The sequence below is a fragment of the Gorilla gorilla genome, chromosome 12 (genome assembly GCF_029281585.2).
Source record: "Gorilla gorilla gorilla isolate KB3781 chromosome 12, NHGRI_mGorGor1-v2.1_pri, whole genome shotgun sequence".
NCBI lineage: Eukaryota > Metazoa > Chordata > Mammalia > Primates > Hominidae > Gorilla > Gorilla gorilla.
In genome coordinates this window covers 84,808,100-84,826,691 of record NC_073236.2, presented here as the reverse complement: position 1 = coordinate 84,826,691, position 18,592 = coordinate 84,808,100, and the positions used below count along the sequence as shown (strand labels likewise).

Sequence of the window (18,592 nt, the reverse complement as noted above, 5' to 3'; positions counted from 1 at the left end):
CAGTCTGAATTTTGTTAAACATTGGTCATCATCAATTCCTTTGCTTTCTAATTCAAGGCCTTCACATGTATGTCTGGCAATCACTTTGACCTACTTAGTAGGTAACAAACACGATGCCACCAGCTACAGTGATTATTTAGGCTTATATAACAGTATAAATGAAAAGGGGAGTAGTAGAGCACCCCCATTATCTAAAGCAGGGATCAGTAAACTTTCTCTGTGAAGAGCTAGACAGTAAAATTTTAGGTTTTATGGACCACATAGGGTCTGTGTCTCATTATTCTTTGTTGTTGTCATAACCCTTTAAAAATGTACACCACCCACTCTTAGCTCCCACACTACACAAAAACAGGCCGTGGCCCAAACAAGCAGTGGTTTGCTAACCCTTGATCTAAAGCATATATCTTTCTCCATGTATTAAACAAACTCTGACTGAATGCTTACTGACCATTAATTAAGCAGTCAAACATTAGTAAGCATATTTATTACAGCTTAGGAAGACACTTTGGATGACTCTACCAAGCAACAGCTCTACAAATAGCAACACTCTGGTCACCCTAACTGAATTTAATGTTCAAGTCAGTAAATATCAGGCATTCTTATTATCTGTCAATTGAAAAAAAATTTTTTTAAGCTGCCGTATTCTTAGCAATTGCTATTGGAACCCCTGGTAGAAAGGTTTGAAGGATGACTTCAGTTACTAAGGCTTTTCTCTCACAGTTTTATAGACTCCTATTGCTGAAGCTAAATATAACTTTTGCACTTGAGCAAGTTTACTATAGAGCAAGAGAGTTATTTTTATCCATCACTATCCACAAGTCTAAAGGGAAAAGTGTTGACCTTCCATATTTTAGAAGAAATTACTCTAGCAATGAAGATGCCCTTAACATGACAGAAGATAGTAACAAATACAAGCTAAAATAACTCCTCATTTGGTCATTACAGTCACTTACAAGGCTTCACTCCAAGTCCACAGGGGAAAAGCCCAAGACTTCACACCTGAGCCACTGAAGGAGCTCAAATGTCACTTGCCTCTTTGAGAACACTTCCTAAAAGCCAGGCTATCCCAAGACAAAGAGAAGAACACAGGGAGGTCTCAAATGTCCTTAGGGCCAGGCAGGTGACATACATGTATGTGAGAGGCTGGGAGAGAATTGAGGCACACAGTGATATGCATTCTTCCTCTCAAAGGGGCACTTACAACCCTGCTCCATATGCTGTGGCCATGCAAATATTCCAGGCCAGTGTTGCCAGAAATGTACACTTTTGTGTGCTATCATATAATTTTTAAATGTTGCAGCTATGTTGAGAAAACTGAACACTTCGGGGGCCCAAAACAGAAATAGTGGGTAAGTGTATCCCAGGGAACACACCACCAGGAGAGAAATGGGTGGCAGCAAGAACTAACCTAGAGAGTAACCATTATTAATGGGAATCCACCACAAATAATGGATTTGTAACATGGCAGGAATAAGGTCAATAAACACTTTAAAGAAGTAAACAGGCTGCTCTCATTTTGGACTTAACAAATTCTACACGATTCCATGGCAAATACTTTGCAACATTACAGCCAATACTTATTAACTGAAGAGGTCAAAGCTTATCTCTCCATTGCACAGTATCGAGACTGGAGGAAGGAGGCCTAAAATGTAATGAAGATCTAACAAATACTTACTGAAAAGGGGCAAGGCCACGTCTGGTTTATCTTTATTCCAGGGCAATAAGAGAATTAAATTCACTGTGTATCACACACCTGATTAAAGAGCTCTGCAGATTTGTGATGTTTCAATTTGGGGGAAGGGGTATCTTTAAGGCAAACGGTGGGAGAGTGCTTAGTAAGATCTCAGAAATTACTCTGGCAGTTCTGACCATTTCAAAACTTTCCTGCACTCTCAAACTCTAAACTCTACTTGCCCTTCTGTGTCTCCTTCAGATTCATTCATTAGTTGGTAAGTTTGGACTCTCTCTATATCCCCAGCCCATTTCCTTCTAATTTTTCTGAGAGCTCAAGAAACCTGAAAGGAAGCTGTCAAAATGTGAATGTTAACAGCTGCCTATGAGCCTGAGAGCTAGATTTTAGTGTTCTTCTGGGTCAGCTATTTCTGGAGCTCAGGCCGTTTTTTTTTTTTTTTTCTTCCCCTCACTTTCAGATTTAAGATTGTCTTCTGGAACATTATAGTTGCGCCTCAATTACAGAAAAGTAAGAACCTCTGCTGAAAATACCTGGTCTTAGTCCCTAAAAAAGTAAAATTATTAGACAGCTTTTTGGGATTTGAGGTTTCAAAAGACAGGAACCCGCTAAGAAGGCTCAGTTAGACTCAATTAGCCCAAAAGCTGAGCCCAGTAGGCATTGTCATATGCTTTTCTTTCAATGATTGGGGGTGGGAAGCGGGGGGAGGGAGGATTTATAGTTTAACGCCACAACTTTTTAAAACAGTGATTTTTGCCATACTATTTGACCAGGAAAATGATCGTTGCTCACTCTATAAATACTTGAAATCTTTTCTAGGACTTAGAAGTTTGTAGTTAATTGCAAAGGAGCAAAACAAATGGAACATTACACAAGAATTTAAAAGGAGAACTCTGCAGAACATGTCTTATTTTTATTCGCCCAAGTCAACCACCAGGAAACTTGGACCAGGCACACGGATGCCCATCATTTCACACCGGCGTTTATAAAAGGACTAATGAGCCCTGGAGTTTGTTTATTTTTTTGATCACATTTTGAAAGGCCAGGCTCCTCCTTTACTGCCCCCGCCAAAAGGCAATAAGCAAGGAAAAGGTTTCACATGCTAGCAAGAGCGGCTCTAAAATTTCAATTTCTGAGGAAGATGGTTCCAAATGGAAATAGTCATAATTGTAGGCTGGGCATGGTGGCTCACACCTGTAATCCCAGCACTCTGGGAGGCCAAGGCAGGCAGATCACCTGAGGTCAGGAGTTCGAGACCAGTCTGGCCAACTTGGCAAAACCCCATCTCTTCTAAAAATACAAAAATTAGCTGGGCGTGGTGGCGGACGCCTGTAGTCCCAGCTACTTGGGAGGCTAAAGCAGGAGAATCACTTGAACCTGGAAGGCAAAGGTTGCAGTGAGCCTAAGATCGCACCACCACCCTCCAGCCTCGGTGACAGAGCGAGACTCTATCTCCAAAAAAAAAAAAAAAAAAAAAAAAGAGCTAGTGATAATTGTGACCCAGAATCTAAAAATGTAGATATAAATTTGAGGGCACACAACAGATTTTGCATTTATGAAGACAATGAGTTATAGAGATACTTCTTTCAAACTGTTGTTTAAAAACTATTATTTTGTAAACATAGAGCTTGATAAAAGTGTCTTTTCTAAATGACAAAAATTTAGAAATGAGAATAATTTCTACTACATTTTCCTGAAATTAAGATGGTTTCCATTTTCCTAGCTATGAATCATATAAAATCAATTTAATTCCAATAAAAAGCTACTTCCTATAAATTTTTAAAAACTCATTGTTATTTAAATAAGATAAAACATACATCTAAACTGGAGAGACTGGGGCTATTAGCAAACTTCCCATAAATTTAAAATCTGACTATAAGGCATTAAAATAAATCCGTTTAAACAAGGTAAATACATTTTTCCTTATGTTGAAAAAGTAAAAAAAGAATGGGAATTGGAAAAACATTTTTTGCTTGCTTTAGGGTGACAGAATATAACTTTCCCTACCAGTTTTTGTGGCTAAAAGGCAAAAGGTAATACAGTCCACTATTAAGGAACTTAAGATTAAGATTTTAATAATTTTTTTTTTTTTAAACAGACAGGGTCTCACTCTGTTGCCGTGGCTGGAATGCAGTGGTATGATTATGGCTCACTGCATCCTCCACCTCCTGGGCTCAAGAATCCTCTTGCCTCAGCCTCCCAAGTAGCTGGGACTACAGGCATGGGCCACCATGGCTGGCTGATTTTTTAGTTTTTTTGTTTATAGAAACAGTCTCACAATGTTGCCTAGGCTGGTCTCAAACTCCTGGCCTCAAGCAATCCTTCCGCCTTGGCCTCCCAAAGTGCTGGGATTACCGGCGTGAGCTACTGTGCGTGGCCAGGAAAACCTTCTTCTTTTTAAAATGCTCTCTATATAAACAAAAACTGTGGTGGATAAGTGTGGCCATACACAGAAGTCTCTCTAGAAAGGTAATCCTATCAAGCATTTTTATAAAAAAGCAAAGTGATGTTTTTTTTATCAGCTTCCTTTTTCAATAAAAGCTGTTTTAAGGAAGTATTCAGTATTTCTGTAGTACCCTTATTTTCAATGGAAACAAACACATGGAATCTGTACTACTCATATACAATGACATTAGGAAAGGGTTTAGCTAAATTCTTGTGTGGCAAAATCACAAGGTTTATCGTTTATCAAGGAAGACCTTTCATGTACATTATCAGAGTGTGCACCTGAATTACCAAAGGCTTTACCTTTCATGGGGAGAAAAGGACAGATTCCCTGCCTTATTCATTTGCCTCTAGATTTTGAGATCTAAATGCCAGGTTCACTTTAAGTGCTAACATGATGAGGCAACTGTTATTTATTTGCAGTCCTAAATGAATTGCCAGCTGGGGAAGTCACCAAGCAGGTTTCCTTGAGCTCCGGGCTTGCCAAAAACACAACTCAGGGAAACCAATAAAGTATGTTTTTCTTCTCTTTTCTTTTTAAAAGGATTGCTAATCCTTAAGGATAAATTATAATTTTAATGAAAGTCCTTTTTTTCAATACTAAGAAACAACAAGTGTTCCAGAAAGGAAATCTGTCTCATCATGTGTTACTTTCTGTTACTTTCAAATTAGCAGTCACTCAATGCAAGAACTTATCAAGTTCGATTTCTCTCATTTATGCTAGCTTCCTCATGAATAACATAATTGCTTTTACAAAAAAATGTAGTTTTCAAAAGAAATTAAAAGATCAGATTTAACAAAGAAATTATTTCTCAAAACTTATTTTAAAAAGTCCTCATATTCGATTCTCAAATACGTGTGCAAAACAGAGATTTAAAATGTTTCTTAAGATCTCATCAGCCCCTTTCTAACATTTTCTCTCTCCTCTTGCCCCGTATCTACACAACGGACTGTGTATGGATGAAAATTTTCTCTGAAAGAATAAATAAGTTTTCTTTTGATTAAAGACAAGTGGAAACTTTATACTCAAACTCAGAAAACTAGAGCATAATGAATTATTTCCAGATCAATTTTTTAAAAAAATAGATTTATTCAAGAATGACATTTCTCTCAAGAAAAATGTTAAATTGTAGACATATAGCTGCCTTCACTGCTATACTGTGCAAACATGGAGGATGACTTTTGGTGTATCTCTGTTGCCGTGTTTATTGAATCTATAAAAACAACAAGCATCTCTCCTCTCCTAAGCTCACCAGGCTTTTCTTTGAAGTCACCTCTCTCCCCCACCAATCTCTGATTACTAAATTCAGAGATGGTCCTTTGCTGTTTGAAGCTCTGAATTACTACTTATAGACAGTATTTCTTCTCAGTCAATTCCTACCCACAAACCATCCATCTTAAACGGCATCAGTACCTCCTCCTCAATCACTTTTCACACATGTTCTACCCTAGAAGTCAGCTACGTATAGAAGGTAATAATACATGAATAGGAACTGGTTTCCTCTAGGCTGTATGTACAAGGTTCTATTTCATTTGCTCCAAAATATTTTTAGTTATCTCTTTTGAAACTTATTAACCAAACATGCCAAACAACATAACCGTATTCTTTTTATTTACAGACTAACATCAGATCATTTTAAAACATCACTACAGATTTAGTCACTAAATGCAACCACTCTATACGAAAGAGGTAAGTAATAAAAGGAAACTACATTATTTACCCTTGATGTTATTAGGAAGTAACTTAAGTTCCAAGTCATAAATAAAAGTAAGAGATGCAGCTGGGCACAGTGGCTCATACCTGTAAGCCCAGAGACGCAAACAGCTGAAAATAATGTATCAACTACTAGGTTATAAAGGCTAAAATTTTTTTTTTTTTTAAAGCACTTTAAGCACTTAAACCTATTCTGACCAGTTCAGAAATTGTTTTTCTGAGTCTAAAGGCCCAGTCACCTTATTGCTACTATACCCTTGGCATGTGTGATAAATATAAACTAGAACATTTCTCTTGGAAATGAAAAATGAAAAATTATGAGAATTACCACCACTACATTTCCGCCCAGGCTTAGACTGGAAACAAGTCTGCCTGTTTTCTGCAGAGTCACAGGCAAGAGCATATACAACACAAATGACAAGTTCTATGAAAAAGAAAAGCACTACAGGTCCAGTGCTTCAGGCTTAAATTACACAACTGTGGTTTAGTGCCTGTTTCGTCAGTCAGAACTTTGGGAGAGTTTATTTGCAAGGTGAGACTCTTAACAGCTGCTTATGTAGCGAGATCCAAAAACTAAAGAAAAACTTCCAATGATTACCAATTGAAGATTAGTTGAAGTGTTTCAGAATATTAAATCTTATCCAGAATAAGAAAGACTCCAAGATATGAAATAGCTTTCATGTATGTATGAATCACATACAAGCTAAGAAACTAAGTGCTAGACTAAAGCAAAGTCAGAATGAATAAATCTGATAATGCATTAGACGATCTTTATGCTTATAGTCAAAATTCCGATTAATTTCCTTTCCTTTTAATCTTTACGATTTCCAAAAGTATTATTTTATACATATATATACATATATTTTTTTTTGAGACAGAGTTTCACTCTTGTTGCCCAGGCTGGAATGCAATGGCGTGACCTCAGCTCACCGAAACCTCTGCCTCCCGGGTTCAAGCGATTCTCCTGCCTCAGCTTCCTGAGTAGCTGGGATTACAGGCATGCACCACCACGCCTGGCTAATTTTGTATTTTTAGTAGAGACGGGGTTTCTCCATGTTGGCCAGGCTAGTCTCGAACTCCTGACCTCAGGTAATCCACCTGCCTCGGCCTCCCAAAGTGCTAGGATTACAGGTGTGAGCCACCACACCCGGCCCACAAGTATGATTTATAACTTATTCTCCTTTAAAAAGGAATACAGGACTCTCTGTATTAAGTATGACCAAAAAAAAAAGGGGAATAGCACTTCCTCATCCTTATTTGATTGGATTCTGAATTTTAAAACACAAGTTTACAGCCACGTGATTTAATTAATATTTATCATTTACTTGAATATAGAAAAACACAATTTTAGACTCAACTCTCTTGATACTAAATTCTGGGTATATCAAAAATGAAAGGCAAAATAAACTTACCTTCAGAGAATCAACTAAATCATCAACTAAGAAGAGGCGCCTGAGTTCCTTTATCGTGCAGTTCACATGACCAAGAGCAGAATTACTGTACTTCTGAACCAACTCCTCAGATATAGCAACTTCAGATTCCAGATATGCCCTAGAAAACAAAACACATCATAATTGTCACTAATTGGAGTGATTTTCCCCTAAATGTCAATCAGAAATTATATATCTGTAAGAAATTAAGAAAACATTCTACTATAAAAGCCAACTGTTTCCAAATTAGGGGCAATATAAAAACTCAGCAGTAAGGGGTATTTCCTTGATATGCACTGTCTGCTGACTAGCACAGAAAAAGCTTACACTTTGAAGCCAGACTGATCTGGGATTGAATCTGATGCTCTGCCACTTACCTGGCTAGGTAATTTTGCAAAGTTATTTATTCTTCCCTCTAAACTTAGTTTCCTCATTTATAAAGTGGAGATTATCAAGAGAATTCAGTGAGAAAAGTGCCTAATGCAACTGAGCACAAGGATGCACTCAGTAAATGGTAGTTATGACTATGGTTTTTTTTTTTTTCTTAAAGTTGACACTATGTTGTCTCATCACGTTTTCCTAACAAAGATCTTTTTCATTTCCAAATCCTAAACTCTCTCAGACTAACCTTTAGGGGAAATTGCTCAATATGTCAAGCACCAGATTGTAAAGTGGCTGCCAAAAGCACAGTGGCAATCCTAGCAAAACATAAGAGTTACATCATCTAGATGTTTTAATCCATACCGAGATGGCTAAAATTGTTAAATTTAAAAGTATTGTATTGGTAATAAATAAATAAATAAATAAAAATACTATACTGGGGAAAAAGTCAAGTCCACAGGAATGTAAGAAACAGTTTCATTACTGTTTCAAAGAAGCCATTTTATCTTGGCAGGGTACAACCAACTCAGAAGTGCTGAGTGTTCCCTCGTATCTGTTGGAAGTAGTCCTCATTACCTCCCTATGTCTCAGGATGCCAGTTTCTTACAGTGGAAATAACATCTTAGACAACTCCTTGTCCCATAGTTTTACCTCTGCAACATGCCCCAAATATGTCTCCTGGTTTTTATTCACAGTGCCATCACTCTATTTTAAGCACTTACTATTTACGAGCTGGAATATTCTATCACTCTCCAAACCAATCTCTGATCTGCCTGCATCCAAATCCATTCTGTCAGCCAATGCCAGAATAACCTTATGTGAGCTATCCTAGACAGTGCTGTCTAGGCTGAACTCAAGCAAGAGTTAGAAGACCTGCCACTACCTAGCTATACAACATTGCAAAAGGCATTTAACTTCTCTGGGTAAGTGCTCCAACTCTGCAAATTTGAGAAACAGACTTTCCTCAGTTCCTTCAGGCTCAAACATTCTGTGATTCTATGACTCCAACTTTTCAACCAGGGACATCCTCCTAAATCTTTCCAACCTTACTTTCAACTACTCTTTATGTTGCAGCCAGAAATGAGTCATTCACTAAGTATTTTTTAACCTTAATGTAGCCCTTATTAATCATATGGTTTTCCCAATCTGCAATGCTCTCTTACCTCTGGTGATACCTTATTTAGCCAGTTAGCCCCATCTCAAATCTCACCCATACATAGAGAGCCTTATCTGACAATCTCTTTCATAAAACCCTGATGTTATCTCTCACTCCTGTATAATTCTAACAATGCTTTCTTTTGTGTTAGTCTTATAGTATTTACTAGATTCAGCTCTGAAATATAGACACATGTATACTTGTATATTTTTCCTACTAGAGTAGAAACTGTTATGGACCAGGAATGTATCTTTACTAATACATGGTCTAACACACTGTTAGACAATTATTAACAAAAAACGGAATTATTAATATCAAGTTAAAAATACTCAAATACTCACACTGATATTTAAACCAGCAATTATTTGTTTACCCAAATTTGAGAAATATAGGAAAGTGGCTGATATAACCCTGGTTGGTATTCTGCTTCTTTGTACCACTGTTACTTGTTCTTGCTGAAGACAAGATGCCTAAGCAGAAGCCATAAAGACAGTACTCCCCATCAATGACATCCTGTAGATATTTACACTAATTCAACTGACATTTATGTGATATTAATACAATGCCAGCACTGTTCATCACTCAGTAACCACAGGTATTAGATACAAACCACATAATATCACCTCTACTAGTATGATTAAGGGGTACTAGGAAAAACTGTCCAACAAGCTTAAACTGGTATGTTGGCTGAATTTACTTTATAATGACTATAAAAGGACTTTAAGAATATAAAGTGTTTCTAGCCAGGCATAGTGGTGCATGCCTGTAGTCCCAGCTACTTGGGACATTGAGGCAGGAGGATTGCTTGAGTCCAGGAGTTCGAGACCAGCCTGGGCGACACAGTGAGACCCATCTCTTTGAAGAAAGTTTAAAAAATGAATAAAGTTGTTTCTAAGAAGGAAATAAATCACTAATATTTTCCAAAAACCTCAAAAATCAAATGATGTGTAAAATTGGAACTGTAGAAAATTTAGAAGTTTTGGCTTGACAATATTTTTACATATTTCAGCATAACTAATTAAAAATCATACTTCTTTATGATTTGTGGCTTGATAATAGTATGACTCGGCCTTTTTTTTTTTTTTTTTTCCTGAAAGAGTCTTGTTCTATTGCCTAGGCTGGAGTATAGTGGCATGATCACAGCTCACTGCAGCCTTGAACTCCTGGGTTCTAGCAATTTTCTTAGCTCAGCTGCCTGAATAGCTGGGACTACTGGCATGCATCACCACACCTGGATAATTTTTAATTTTTTGTAGAGATGGGAGTCTCACTATGTTGCCCAGGCTGGTCTCCAACTCCTGGCTTCAAGCAATCCTCCTGCCTCAGGATCCCAAAGCATTAGTATTACAGGCATGAGCCAACACGTCTGGCTGGCTCTGCCATTTTCAAACTACAATTTCAAGTTACTGAATTCCAACTTTTTCCCCGTCACCCCATAAAATGGAGTGATACCACCTATCTCACAGAATTATCACAAATTTAAAATAAACTTATTAAAATATGTACATAAAAGGTTAGACACATAGGAGCTATTCAATAAATGTTGGTCTCTCCCCCTAAACTTGTATAACATCATTACTTCATCAAAAAGAGAAAGCCAGAGAAAAATCACCAGTCTTTACAATAAACAAAATAATTCAGTAGGTCTCCTCTTTCAAAGTCTGTAAATCCATTTAAGTTTACCCATTAATATCAACTGGATCATGTTGTAGGTAGGTACATAGTCGTATGCCCAAACAGATATTACCTTGCCACAAATAGTTTTTTCCTTTATTTCCCCTACTTTCAAGCTAACAAGTTAGAAATAGTTTTTAAATTATCTCAATCTATTTGAAGAAAAATGATCTCCTTATGCAAAACAATTAACATTTCAAAGGCTTAGTTAATGCAGTAGGAACTGAATTTTCGGATCATTTGGGGTCAGGGTTAGGAAATTCTCCAAAGAGCTGGGTCTTGAACCAAACTAAGAACCAAATAAAAAGTATGACTGAGGCAGCTAAGGAAGGCAGCATGAACATGGGTACAAAACTCTGGAAGGGGTAAATGAGAGACAAGACAAAGACATATGGACTTCATCCTACAGTCTATAGAGGGCCGGGGCATTTTCTTTTGTATTTTTTCTCCTTAGGAAAATAGTGGTACTTCTAGAAAAATTAATCTGACATCATCTGTAAGAACTGAAGTAATCCGAGGTAACTACAAGTCAATGTAGTAACAAATGGAGTCCAATTAGGGGTCAGCAAACTTTCTGTAAAGGGCCAGATAGTTAAGCATTTTAGGCTTTCATGTCCATATAGTCTCTCTTAAAACTACTGAATTCTGCTATTACAGTACGAAACCAGCTACATGAATGAGCATGGCTGTGTTCCAACAAACTATTTACAAAAGCAGGCAGCAGACTGAATTTGGCCATGGCCTTGCTTTACAGGCCCCTGGTAGACTGAGGAAGCAGTGGAAAAGAACAAAATTTTGTGATTTTCCTAACAATATTTAGTGATTTTCTTTATATGAGATGAAAACAAAGATAACATCAAAACAGGAGCCTGAAAACTAGCATGGTAGTGGTGTTATGGATAGAAATTAACAAGTTTGAGGGGAAAAGTTCATTTAAAAACGTGGTGAATTAGTGGTTGTCGGGCGTTGGTTGGGGAGTTGAACTGTTAATAAGTAGGAAGTTTCTTTTTGTGTGATGAAAATAGTGATGGTATAGAATTCTGTGAATATACTAAAAACCAATGAGTTTTATGGTATATGAATTATATGTCAATTAAAAAAGAGGGGGAAAAACATGCAGAATATGAGGTGAGGGCAGAAGACTCAAGCTGAGGTTGTGTCTCCATAGCAACTATATAATGCTATAGTATACTTGTGAAAATAAGGGTAGAAGATGATAGTTGAGAGACAAGGAGATGCTGAAACAAAGCTCTCCAAAAAATAATTAAAAAGTAATGCCTTAAGAAACGAGAAGAAACTAGATAAAGAAAATACATAAAGAAAAGCATAACAGAAAACATCAGCATACTAGAAAGATATGAAATATCAGAAGGCACGTTATCAGACAGCATAAAAAGCAATAAATATCCTCATCAAACCTACCCATGTTAAAAAGATACAACACTCATTCAAATAAGATAACCAATGCTTAACTCTAATAAATATTCCTAACAAGTAGCAGAGTTAGTTTAATGATACATAAACAGTCTCCTCCATCATGAGCCTTTAAAACGACTTTTAGAAAATCTCAAAAGCAGATGTTTTTGGTATAGCTCAAGCAAATAACTGCAATTATCTTTAACAAAAAAATGCATGCTTGTAACTCTATAGACAGTAGATGAAGTCTTAATACCAATCCTGTTCACACTATTGCCAATGCATGCCTTGTTTTCCAGACATCTCACCTGAATGGGTGGCCTTCATCTGATTTCTGGATAGCTTGGATCACACCCTTGTATATCCTAAAGCTGATGGTCACAGAGAGCAGGGCCAAGGCAATGTAGGCTGTTACACTCACAATGCTGAATACTGTCAATGAAAGCAGCAGGAATAGGCTGGCACCAAACACCACTCCAGTCTTCTTAATGTCTCTCCAGTACAGGAGGTCAACAACTAAAAATTGAAAAAGAAATCTGAAATTAGAACGTTATTTTATCAATTTGGATTTGCTCCATCTATGAAAACAAACAGGCTACTACATAAAGTAAAATCAAACCTAAAAATTTAAAGAAACACTAAGTTAAAGAAACACTAACTTTATAACCCACATTTTAAACCCACTCTTAGTTGTATATTAGTATAACACCTTTATTTTTGACCATGAAATGTTTTTTATTCAAATTTATTTCTGCATAACCAAATCATTCTAGCCATACACAATGATTAAATGTCTCCAAAGCCTAGAAGACTTCTAATCCAAAACAAGGAGTTACTTAAAATAATCTTGGGGGCTGAGTGCAGTGGTTCATGCCTGTAATCCCAGCACTGTGGGAGGCTGAGGCAGGTGGATCACCTGAGGTCAGGCATTCCACACCAGCCTGGCCAACACGGCAAAACTCCGTCTCTACTGAAAATACAAAAATTAGTGAGGCATGGTGGCGCATGCCTGTAATTTCAGCTACTCAGGAGGCTGAGGCAAGAGAATCGCTTGAACCCGGGAGGCAGAGGTTGCAGTGAGCCGAGACTGCACCACTGCACTCCAGAATGGGCGACAGAGCAGGACTCTTCTCTCCAAAAAAATCATCTTGGGGTTTTTCATCTCATACAATGCATGCTATATATTCAAATAATTCAATAAATATATTCCAATAACAGAAAAAATATTAACACACTAAAATGAGATACTTCAGTGACACCAAAATATATTTATATGCAGAAAATAAATTTAAAAAGGCTGACATATAAAACCTACACATATGAATGAGCTTTTTTTCTTATTTGTTTTTTTGTGCTAGTAATAACTCTGCTCTTAAGATCTGTCTTTTAGAAACAAAATAGTAACTTAACCTGGGTATCATTAAAAGAAGAATTTCCTACAAAGAAAAAGACAGAACAAACAGCCTTTAGATTACCTGAAAAGCTACTTCCTTCTAAGAGTTGATAAATATAATGCCGTAAAAATTTAGGGGTCAAAGAAAAAAGAAAAGTAAATGTGTTATACATTTACATAATGTTTATTAATAGTAAGGAGTCAGACAAAGCCCAACTTAGCATGTCTGCTCTTGGACATGGCCACAGGGCCACTGAGGGGATCAAGTAAGCATAGCCTGATGTCTCAAAATCAGGTTATGCTCAATGCAAGGAGAACCCCAAAGTGTGCCAAAGTGCTCTTGAATTCATAGGCTGATGTAATTAATCTCTCTCTGAACTGTGAACAATTGGGAGAAAAAAAATTTATAGTAAATATGGATATACTCTTTCTAAGAAGAGGTGACATCAAAGAAAAATCACAGTTTTAGGGCTGCTTTGGTTTTGATCCCCAAGGTCCCCTAAGATGTATGTAACTTTCCTTTGCTCTTAAGGGTACTTCTGTAGGGAAAACTATGTATGTGAACTGCACAATGTTGGATATTAGTACAAAGTCCTTAACTGCTGCTAGTATATCATGAGTAGTACTGTTTAGGATATTTTAAATGCCCATCACTGTGTCCAGTACATAGCAGGGATTCAAACACTTATTTCAGTTGCCTAAATGGTCTGGCTTGAATGCTATTACTTTAACATTCTATATATGATTTCGAAGTTTGTTTTCAAACTCTGATTTCAACTATTTATTCAAATATTCCCAAACTTGTTTGTTACAGCCCCTGCCTAAAACATCTAAAGGAGCTTAGTGCTATTCCACTAGTTTCTACTATTGTACTAGCACAACTGAGGACTGACAAGAACTTGAAATGGCCTATCTATAGGTTGTCAGAGGGACATTTCGAATAATGTCATATTGAATAAAGAGATAAGAGCAACGCTGATAGGTTTCTGGCAATCAGCAAACACTTAATGAGGTGAAACTGTTCAAGTAACTCAACCTAGCAGAATGAGAAAACTCATTCTGATTCTTGAAGGTCTTGTCCAACATTACAATTCTAGGAAAGATAAGACATGTAAAAGCAAGTCAATGAAGGTATAAAATAAACATTGCACTGCTGTAAGAACTCAGAAAAGGGAAAAACTGGAAGAAATGTTAAGACTGTGAAATACTGTAAATGGAAACTGAGCTGGGTCTTGAAGAATGAATGCGATCTAGAAAACCTAAAGGTACAGGCCTAACTGTAAGCATCTTTCTGCTAACAGTGGTTCTAATAATTAATGCCTTTTTTTTTATTAGGAGGGTACAGTGAGAGAACAAGGGGAGTGATGATAAAGACAGCCCTTGGTAAGATCACTCTTTACTGTGAGGCTCCCTTTGTACCCTACAACGGTGGTTTAATACACACAAACAGAAAACTTAGGTTCTATAGTTGGGTCACCTAGACTAAAAAAATGGTTGAATAACTTACGAGCTACGTGACCTCAGGAAAGTCACTAAAGTCCTCTATATTTCAGTTTCTTCATCTATAAAACGTATATGAAAATAGGAATGAACAAAAGGCTTAAAGTTTCTAGATAGAAAGGAGAAAAAACTTTTGAGATTTACTGCACCCCAGGGTGACAACAGTCAATAGTTGTATGTATTTCAAATAACTGAGAGTAAATTTCATGTCTCACCACAAAAATAGGTAACAAGGCGGTACTTTAATAAGTTTGATTTAATCACACCACATTGTATACATGTCAAAACATATTGTACCCCATAAATATATACAGCTATGATTTGTCAATAAAAAAATAGGAATGATCTCATTGAGATGTGATTCACTAGATTTTTCATTAGCAAGATAATTAATGTAAAGCACTTAATAGAGTACATAGCATATAATAAATTCTTAATAAATGTCAGTGCTATTTGTTGCTGTTATTATTACCACAATCACAATCATCTTACTCAATATTTAAATAGTAAATACATAAAGAAGAAAATTTCAAACTTATTAACTTTAGGTTAATAAACTATACTGTTGTGTTATATTGTAAACATGTTACTTTATAAACCATATGGGAAAGAATTTTAAAGCTTATCTAAGTTTTTACTATTATAGGGTAAGTAAAAGCTAATAGCCCAAAGGAATCAGCAAGTAAGGTGTACCTCAAATCTATTTTTCTTTTACTTTTTTTTTTGAGACAGAGTCTCGCACTGTCGCCCGGGCTGGAGTGCAGTGGCGCGATCTCAGCTCATTGCAAGCTCCGCCTCCCAGGTTCATGGCATTCTCCTGCCTCAGCCTCCCGAGTAGCTGGGACAGGCGCCCGCCACCATGCCCGGCTGATTTTTTGTTTTTTCAGTAGAGACGGGGTTTCACCGTGTTAGGAAGGATGGTCTCGATCTGCTGACCTCATGATCCGCCCGCCTCGGCCTCTCAAAGTGCTGGGATTACAGGCGTGGGCTACCGTGCCTGGCCTCTCAAATCTATTTTTCATATGAACAAATGCTCCTTTATAAAAGTGGTTCTCAAACTGCTCAGAAACATTAATTAACCTTCAAAATCACTATTGGTGAGAAGTTAAAGTAAATGCAGATGTACTTGCTATTTTTTACCATCATTAAAAACTACTCAGTAAAACCTGGCCATGAAATCAATGACTTTAGATTTGAGAGGTTTGCACTGTACAACATAAATTAATGTCTAATCAAACTTCCTAATATTATAACAGAGTTACTGTCTAAACAGGTGTAGCGACTATATATGAATTATTTATAATTAGTCTATAATTTCTACCTAAATGAATATGGTAGAAGGAAATATCAGGACTGGGATTCAAGAGAACCACATCCTAGCATGTACCAGCTCAGCAATTGTGTGATTTTGGATACGACTCCAACCTCTCTGGCCTTCAGTTTTATCGTCCATAAAGGGCATTAATCTTCTAATCTCTCTTTTCCCTTAAGGAATTAACATGACCCACAGTCAGTACAAAGATACACACATTAGTACTGCATTCAAATTCCCTGTCAGTGGATCCAAACCGATGAAGTTTTACTACTGGGGCATTATCTGTGCTCAATATAATTTAAAAATATTTCCTTCCTTTTTAGATCTAGATTTTTTTGGGGAGAAGGAAGCTTAAATATTTTTATTCATACCAGTCTTCTGATTTGAACCTTCCTAGAAATATCTTAAGTACCAGACATTATTAAAACTTTAGGAAAATAACCAGTTAATATTCCTACAATTTTTCAAGCAATTATAAACTCTATCATTATGGCAACTGTATGAGAGAAACTTTTTAAAAGTTTGAAAAATGATACGCTTAAGCCTGATAGATGTTTTGATTGCTGATCTACGTTCTCCAATCTCCACACCTCCTTTATGCCAAACACTGCAGTAGCCTATACAACATTATCTCTTTCAATTATTAAAACCTAATGAGCCACTATGCAAAGTGGGTTATGCCTGTAATTCCAGCACTTTGGGAGGCCGAGGTGGGAGGCCAGGAGTTTGAGACCAGGCTGGGAAACACAGAGACCCCTCATCTCTTAAACAAACAAACAAACAAACCTAATGAAAGGTAGGCTTGAAAGAGTGAAACCCAGCTCCTACATGACTAAACCCAGATCACATCATTAATAAGTGGCAGAACATGGATCTGAACCCAGGATTCCTATGGATAAAAACTCATATTCTCCATTGTATGATGCCAAATTGAAGGCTTAGCTGATTAAAGTGCTTCAAAATGTTATAAGTGTGCATGCATAACAAATGGGCAAAGTGTAGGCAGATAATTACAACATGCAAGATGAATCATAAAGGCCAAGAAGAAAAGCTAAGTGAAATTAACAAGATAGTTTAATCAATAAGGGACAAATTTTAATGTGAATATTTCACCTACCGTTAGACCCAAAAACCGAGAACAGGGCTTTACTCCAATATATTTGATAAGTACTTTCCCACAGTAGAGAACTATAATTAAGTTGTTGAAAAATGACATTTAAAAACTATGTGAATCTAATTAAATAAAATCAGGGTATATTTATGCAAGAGAAATGTTGTGTAGCCATTAAAAAAAAGTGATACAGATCTACATTATCACAGAAACATGTCCATAATGATAAATGAAACCAGAATGTTACAAAAAGACTCACAGTATATTCTCACTTAAGAAATTAAACATATGGCCGAGCGTGGTGGCTCACGCCTGTAATCTCAGCACTTTAGAAGGCCGAGGCAGGTGGATCATGAGGTCAGGAAATCGAGACCATCCTTCCTAATACGGTGAAACCCCGTCTCTACTAAAAATACAAAAAAAAAAAATTAGCCGGGCTTGGTAGTGGGCACCTGTAGTCCCAGCTACTCAGGAGGCTGAGGCAGGAGAATGGCGTGAACCCGAGAGGCGGAGGTTGCAGTGAGCCGAGATTGCGCCACTGCACTCCAGCCTGGGCAACAGAGCGAGACTCCATCTCAAAAAAAAAAAAAAAAAGAAAAGAAATTAAACATATAACTATGAAGTCTGAAAGTATATCTACTAAGCAGTGTTTTTATCTCTGCATAACGGGATTATCAATGAGTTTTACTTGCTTCTTTACTCTTTTCTGTGCCATCTGAAATGGTCCCACTCTAATGGCAAGCATGAATCATGACTATAATCAGAAAAAAATTCACCCCATTCTGTTTCTATTCGGTACTACTGAAGAGTCTTATGAGTGTTATTTTTCCCAGTAGGCTTTCCTATTGGAAAAAGAACACCCTGTCTGTTAGGTTAATAAATATTTGGATCCAGCCAACAGTTAAAATTCTAGCAGTATATAACTAAGTTGATGATTCTGGTGTTCTGCGTTGAATCAAGTCAATTTTCCCAAAGTTAATGATACCAGAATAGTCATGTATAAGGCCCAGCAGTACTCAATGATAGTAAGCCCTAACCTACCACTTCCTTTCCTCTTGTCATATGGTTCCTAGGAACACGGTCTTTTCAATAAATGGAAAAGCTCTGAAAATTACATACGTAAGCCCACACATACTGAATAAAAATATGTAAGCAGCTACATGAGAGTAGCTCAAAGCAGGTATCATGACAGACATACTGAAACAAGTACTAGGAATGCTCTGGTGGAGCCACCAGACCCTTTAGAGCCCTGGAGGAAAACAAAAAGGGAAGAACAGCCAAGAGAAATGAGACAACTAGGCACTGATAGTCACATGTAAGATAATATGAATATATCCTAGAATAGGAACACCTGAGAGGCAATCTAC

The 18,592-nt window shown here is 37.0% G+C and overlaps 1 protein-coding gene across 4 annotated transcripts in view; it reads right to left on the bottom strand.

The window, feature by feature from the left end:
- The window catches only part of RTN4 (reticulon 4), a 78,410-nt gene that overhangs the window by 3,093 nt on the left and 56,725 nt on the right, over positions 1-18,592 (bottom strand). For all 4 annotated transcript variants that reach the window (XM_055377909.2, XM_055377908.2, XM_055377905.2 and 1 more), the window contains 2 exons: positions 12,215-12,422; positions 7,262-7,400 (listed from right to left, as the gene is read on the bottom strand). In XM_055377909.2, the coding sequence (XP_055233884.1) occupies positions 7,262-7,400; positions 12,215-12,422 (347 nt within the window). The remainder of the gene's footprint in view (positions 1-7,261; positions 7,401-12,214; positions 12,423-18,592) is intronic.